Source organism: Tupaia chinensis, unplaced genomic scaffold, assembly GCF_000334495.1.
Source record: "Tupaia chinensis unplaced genomic scaffold, TupChi_1.0 Scaffold141389_1, whole genome shotgun sequence".
Classification (NCBI taxonomy): Eukaryota; Metazoa; Chordata; class Mammalia; order Scandentia; family Tupaiidae; genus Tupaia; species Tupaia belangeri.
The window spans coordinates 462,284-469,153 of NW_006201251.1; the positions used below are offsets into that span (position 1 = coordinate 462,284).

Consider the following 6,870-nt stretch of genomic DNA (forward strand, 5'->3'; position numbering starts at 1 on the left):
CGGGGTCGCCGGGGAAAGAGGAAGGAAGGTAACTTGGAGTCTCATCCCAAGACTCTGATCCCCTCAACTATCCCTCAGTGAAGCTAGGCTTGAACATTAGCAAAAAATCATGGTCTGGTGTGACCAATTATCGACGGTTCCAAAGGGGCCTGCCTGACACTGTCTTCTCTCACAAGCCTGGCTGTTCCTGAACCGAGAGCTCTGAGGGCCAAGTGTGAAGAAAGTGCCAGCCTTGGCCAGCACTCCAGCTGTGTGGAATACGAGGGTCAGGGCTGCTAGCGCAGGTTCTAGAAGGTAGGTGTGTTCTGTGGTATAAAGCATCCCCTTTGGTGGCCAAACTGCTCATCGAAGAATGAGCAAGAACACAAAGTGGTGCATACCTCGGAGCCCAGGCAGATCAGGACCTGCTGACCCAGGGCTGGCTTTGGCCATGAAACTGTGAATCACCGTAACTTCAAGGGAAATGAAAAATGAAAGACTGGGTCCAGTGGAGAGGAGAGGAAGGGCCAGGGCAAGGGGATGGGCAAGATGCTTAAAAGTCTGCTGTGGTCTGGAGAGGCTGGAGGTGATGGGTGCCATCATTCTCAGGAGTGCTGTGAGCTACTACTCTGCATCTCTACTGAATAAAAACTCTGGAAAAAGTGAGATGAAACAGCAGTAAGAGCACTGTGGCTGCTGGGGCTACGTGAGATGGGGATAGCCGGAGGGAAGGACAAGAGCCCCTTGGGAGACCTGGTTTCCCAAAGGAAAGGGCAAGAAGGCATCCATCCTGAGCCCAGCGTCCTGTCAGCCCTTCCTGCCCTAGTGCCTCCTCCACCCTTCCTCCCACCTTACCGACTCCGGGGCGTTGGCTGCTGGCCCTTGATGTAGCACTGCAGAGTCAGCGCCATCTCCTCTTGGAGCTGCTCGATCTCCTCTCGCTGGGTAACTCCTGGCCGGTCTGTAAGACAGGAAGCTGGGAAGGACAAGGTGGGGGGCAGGGGAGGGCCTGCCCAGTGCCCCGACTGTCAGCGACCCTCTGCAGGTGTATGGGATGGATGGATTCATGGAGCTGAGCAGGGCAGAGGTGGTGGAGCATACGTTTCTGGGGTTTGGGAGATGCTCACCCGGAGAGAAGAGGGCCACGGCAGCCATGAGCACGTACTCGGGCTCCTGGAGCTGCAGCCGTCGCAGCTTGCCGTGGAAACCAAAGAGCAACTCCAGGAAGTCTGCCTGGAAGCCCGCTGTGGGAAACAGTAGGCAGAGGAGCCTCCAGGTCACCTCAGCACACATGCACCGTGAGGACACGGGCTCTGTCCCCTGTAGGGCCGTAGCCATCTCACCGTGGGCTCCGTCTTCCATGGTGTAGCGAAGGGGCCCACAGAGGAAGTTCTGTGTCTGGAGACAGAAGGTGGTATTGAGTGCGATGTGACAGATTTCCACGGCTGCTCCCTTGAGAAGGGAGATCTGGTCTTCCATGGACAGGGACCTGAGGGCACCAGGAAGCAAAGGCCCTTTAGACTCCAAGTGTGAACTTCAGAGGAGAGGCCCTCCCAGTCCTGATTGACACATTTCCAAACAAAGTTGGGATTGGAGACCTGGAGGTCGGAAAGACTGAGAGATGTGTTAATTTGGTCCGTGACTTTTTTGGGTATATAATTTACTGACATGTTGCCTCCTGAAAGATAAGGGGAGGGAAAGGGGCCAGCAGGTGGTGTGGTGGTTAAGGTGCCGGACTCCCACACAGCCTACTGCAGTTCAAGTCCTAGAACCAGTGGCTTGAAACTCACTGGGTGCATGTGCATGCATGCCCAAGATCCTGAGAGGAGAACAGAGGAGAAGGGTTTGCAGCATAGCCATCCTTGCTGGGAGGTGGTTTCTCTGTCTCCCCAATGAGCACAAGCACCCTATGGCAAAAACCTAAAAAAATTAAAAAAAAAAAAAAAGGTGGGGGGGGGAGTCACTCACCGGAAGAGGGGCAGATCCTTGGTGAACTTGACGATTTGCTGCACCATGAAAGTGTTGATGTCTGCAATGTGCATGAGCAGAGGCTGCACAGGGGCCAGGGTGGGTGAGGGCTGGTGATGGATGAACAGGTGTTCCGGAGGCTGCAGGGGTCAGAACGTGAGCAGAACACCCCAGCCCTGGCACGCTCCTGTGGGCCTCACCAGCTGTATCTTAGAAGGGTGCCATGCTGAGCAGCCTGCCCAGGCTGGGGTTCTAAAGTCTGTCCTCTGTACTGGTGCATGGCACACCCCTCTCCCTCTAGCCGGCCTCCTGGGGCACCCTTTGGTCACATTCCAGCCCAAATCCTGTACATGCTCACCCTGAACTGCACAAACTGATGGAACACGGTGCCTATGTGCCGCGAGTGGGCCCCCAGGAGTGTCTGGACCAGCTCTTTCTGCTCCTTGCTCAGCTGCAGAGGTGTTTGCTGCGCCCGCCGCTGGGCCTGCTTGGCTCGCCGCAACGCCAAGGCTTCAGCCGACAGTATCACTGTGCCAAGGCAAGACACATGACAGAGCTGTTGGGACCAGCAGAGAGCACCTCTCTGTGCCAGTCCCTGACCTGGGGTCACCCTGCACAAGGTCGGGGGGCGGTGAGAGAAGAGAGCTCCTGAGGCTCCCTGGGCTTGGCCGAAGTCCTGGAAGCTCCGGGTGGCAGGAGAGTCCCATGCACCTCCATCAGCTGCAGCAGAAAACAATGCACCGTGGGAGAGAAGGGAGGGTGGGGAAGGTGTGAGGAGCTGTTTGCCTTCTGGGGGAACAGTGAGGAAGGAGGGGTCTTAATACCTAAAACATCACCTCCTGCTTGCATAACATTATAATTTCACGTAATAGGTTCTGAGGGTAAATTCCACTGGGTCAAACAACTTTGCTGTTGTCTGACAAGACAGGGCAGGTATTATTTTGATTTTTCAGGAACATAGATGGGCTTAGATTCCAGTGACAGGTCCAAAGTCACAAAGTGTCAGAGATTTTTGAATTTAATGCTTTTGACTTTTACAGTTTCCACTGCTCCGTATTGGGTGGGGCCTACAGGTGTCGCGGTGGTTAAGGCAGCTGGATCTCCCATGGCCAACTGTGAGGTTCAAGTTCTAGACCCAGCGACTTGAAAAACATGTAGGGTATATGTGCGCGCATACCCAAAATCCTGACAGGAGATTGGAGGAGAAGGGATTGTGATGTGGTCCCCTTCAGGAGTGCTTTCTCACTTTTTCTCTTCTCTCTCCGGCGAGTGTACACGCCCCATAGCAAAATAAGAAGAAAAAAGGGAACAAAAAGTAGCAAGAAGAAAGGAGCAGGCTATCTTGGGAGAAACAAGTTTAGAAGTCAGATAGACTTGACTAGAAACTTGTTTTATTTATTTATTTATGTATTTATTTATTTATGTATGTATGTATGTATGTATGTATTTGGAGAGGTTTTTGCTATAGAGTGCATGCGCTTGTCAGACATACAGAGACAGACAGAGAAACAGAAAGTGAGAAATCACTCCCCGGGGGGATGGCCATGCCGCAATCCCATCTCCTCCATTCTCTTCTTGGGATCATGGGCACGCATGCACATGCGCCCAGCATGAGTTTAAGCCACCGGGTCCGGGACTCGAACCTGGGTCGACTATGTGGGAGTCCAGCGACATAGCCATTATGCTAACTGCTGGTCCCACTTGTTTTATTTTTTTAGAGAGAGATTTTTGCTATAGGGCATGGGAGCTTGACAGAGAGACAGAAAGCGAGAAATCACCCCACCCCCAGAAGTGATGGTCACGCCACCATCCCTTATCCCCAGGTTTCCTCTCGGGATCCTAAGCACACATACACATTATGCCCAGTGTGAGTTTCAGGCTGCCAGGTCCAGGACTTGAACTGCAGTTGACTACATGGGAGCCCAGCAATGTAACCATTATGCCATCTGCTGGTCACCAAACTTTTAGTTTTTAATTAAGAATTTTTTAAGTTTATGTCTTCTATGAGAAAGAGAGAGGTATGCTTACAACAAGGTCTTCATGGTGCAATTTACCCCCAGATTTTAGCCAGCCTAAATTAAGGGCACATAGGCACTTGGGGTATTCAAAAAGGCCCCAGGACACAAACCCAGGACCCTCTCATGTGATTCACAACTTTTTAGCTGAATGAACTTGAGCCAGTTAATGTCTGTGATCTCTTGTTGAGAGCATAGTATAGTTAATATTACTGTTTACCTTCCAGGTGACAGGCTGGTAGGTCGTCAGTAATGTTAACTACCACCCTACCAAGAGATAGAGAAAATGCCAGGTGACTATCTCGGGGAAGAGCATTTGAGGTAGGAGGAATGGCAAGTGAGAAAGTCCCAGAGGGCCAATGGTGGTGGGGGGTTAAGGTGCAGGATCCCACATGGCTGGCCGAGCAGTTCATGTTATGAACCAGGTGGTTTAAAAATTATGCCAAGGCAGGACCAGCAAGTGGCATGGTGGTAAGGCGTTGGACACTCCCACATGACTGACCACAGTTTGAGTCCTGGAACTGGTGGCTTGCTTTCTCACTTTCCTTCTCTCTCACTCTCTGTGTCTCTGTATGGTCAAATTTAAAAAATGAATAAACAGGGGGCCGGCAGGTGGCATGGTGGCTAAAGGCGCTGGATTCCCACATGGCTGACCATGGGTCAAGTCCTAGACCTGGCACCTTGCGTTCTCTCTCTCTCCCTCTGTCCCTCTGTGGTCAAATTGAAATAAACAAATTAATAAAGTTAAAAATAAAAAATAATACAAAAAATGAATAAATAAAATTTAAAAAATCATGCCACAGGACCAGCAGTTGGCATAACGACTATGTCGCTGGACTCCCATGTAGTCAACCATGGTTTGAGTCTCGGATCCAATGGTTTAAACTCACGCCGGGTGCATGTGTGTACGTGCCCAAGATCCCGAGAGGAGAACAGAGGAGAAGGGATTGCGGCGTGGCCATCCTTCCTGGGAGGTGATTTCTAGCTTTCTGTTTCTCTGTCTCTTTCTGGCAAGTGCACATGCCCCATAACAAAAACTTCTCAAATAAATAATATCATGATAGGTGTGCACGTGTGTGTGTGCCCAAGATCCTGAGAAGAGAATGGAGGAGAAGAAATTATGGCATGGCAATCCCCAGGTGCTTTCTCACTTTCCTTCTCTCTGTCTCTTTCTGGCAAGCACATACATCCAACAGCAAAAACAAAACAAAACAAAGTCCAAAGGGGGGCCAGTAGGTGATGTGGTGGTTAAGGTGCTGGACTCCCACATGGCCAACCGTGGTTTGAGTCCTGGACCTGGTAGCTTGCTTTCTCACTTTCCTTCTCTGTCTCTCTAGCTCTCTGGTCAAATTAAAAAATAATAATAATTCATAAAATTAAATAAGTAACTCTTAAAAAAAAAAAAAAAGTCCAAAGGAAGTGTGCTTGGTGTGTTTGAAAATGCCATTGAATTCAGTGCAGCCAGAGTGGACCGAGAAGGGAGAGCAGGAACTGAAATCCAAGAGGTTATGTGGGGGAGTTGCCCATGAACCCATGAGCCCATGTTCTTTCTTTTTTTAGAATTATTTATTTAATTTCATTTATTATTATTATTATTTTAAAATTTGTTATAGGGCACATGCACTCACCAGAGAGAGAGAAAGTGAGAAAGCAAGCCACCAGGTCTGGTACTTGGACCATGGTCGACCCGGTCGGAGTCCAGCACCTTAACTACCAACATCGCCTGCTGGCCCCGAGCTTACGTTCTTTAAGAGAGATGGGAGCCATAGGAGGTTCCGAGCAGAACAGTGACATAATCCGACAGGTTTCCCAGTTTACTCTGCCTGCCATGGGGAGAATGTGCAGTTGGGAACAAGGACATACCAGAGGCACGGTCTGGAGGTTCTTAGGATAGAAAGGGATCGACTCACTGTCTTTCCTCATGCCGGCATCCAGGCACTTCTGGAGCCTGCAGGCTGGGCAGTGGCGCCGCTGGGCCTTGTTGACCTTACAGCTTCCGGTGAAGGAGCAGACGAGACCACTGCTTTTGTTGACTGTTCGTCTGTGAGAGACAGGGATGTGGTTAGGGTCTGGAGTGTTGGTGAACAGGCAGGTGGGTATATGAGAGGTTGGATGACATGATCTAAAAGATCTGAGGGGATTAAAAATGGTGCAGGAGTGGGGACCAGCAGTTAGCGTAATGGCTATGTCGCGGGACTCCCACGTAGTCCACCGCGGTTCGCGTCCCGGACCCAGTGGCTTAAAACTCACGCCGGGTGCGTGTGCGTGCGTGCCCAAGATCCCGAGAGGAGAATGGAGGAGAAGGGATTGCGGCATGACCATCCCCCCTGGGGGGTGATTTCTCGCTTTCTGTCTCTATGTCTCTCTCTGTCTGTCTGGCAAACACACGCGCCCTATAGCGAAAATCTCTCCAAAAAAAAAAAAAAAGAAAAGAAAGAAAGAAAGAAAAACGGTGCAGGAGTAATGCGGCTAGACCCATGGGTTCATATTCTGGGCTGTCTGTACATGCCAGATGCACGTGATCTGGGTTGGCTGAAGCTGGGGGTAGATTGTGGCATGATGATCCTGTTAGGGATGTTCATCTCTCTCTTTCTCTTCCGCTCTGAAGAAATAAATAAAAACTTTTTAAAAATTATTATTTTATTTATATTTTAATTTGACCAGAGAAAGAGAGAGAGAGGGAAATTGAGAAATCTAGCCACCAGATTCATTCAGGACTCAAACTGCAATCAGTCAAGTGGAAGTCTGGCACCCTAAGCACCACGCCACCTGCTGGCCCCTGAATAAAAACTTTAAAAAAATCAAATAAAGGCTGGCTCTGTAGCCTAGTATTTAAGTGAGATGGATGTTACGTGGCTGACCACAGTTTAGGTCCCAAGCCCAGTACTTAAAAAGCATACAGGGTGTG

At 50.1% G+C, this 6,870-nt stretch overlaps 1 protein-coding gene across 2 annotated transcripts in view; it reads right to left on the reverse strand.

The window, feature by feature from the left end:
* Positions 1-6,870, reverse strand: part of NR1I3 (nuclear receptor subfamily 1 group I member 3) — an 8,996-nt gene that overhangs the window by 499 nt on the left and 1,627 nt on the right. The window contains exons 3-8 of one of the 2 annotated variants that reach the window (XM_006163123.3): positions 5,873-6,003; positions 2,306-2,475; positions 1,948-2,087; positions 1,323-1,468; positions 1,107-1,223; positions 835-940 (exon numbers count right to left, since the gene is read on the reverse strand). In XM_006163123.3, the coding sequence (XP_006163185.1) occupies positions 835-940; positions 1,107-1,223; positions 1,323-1,468; positions 1,948-2,087; positions 2,306-2,475; positions 5,873-6,003 (810 nt within the window). Of the gene's footprint in view, positions 1-834; positions 1,224-1,322; positions 1,469-1,947; positions 2,088-2,305; positions 2,476-5,872; positions 6,004-6,870 lie in introns of both variants that reach the window. The other variant, XM_027766185.1, reaches the window with a different exon arrangement.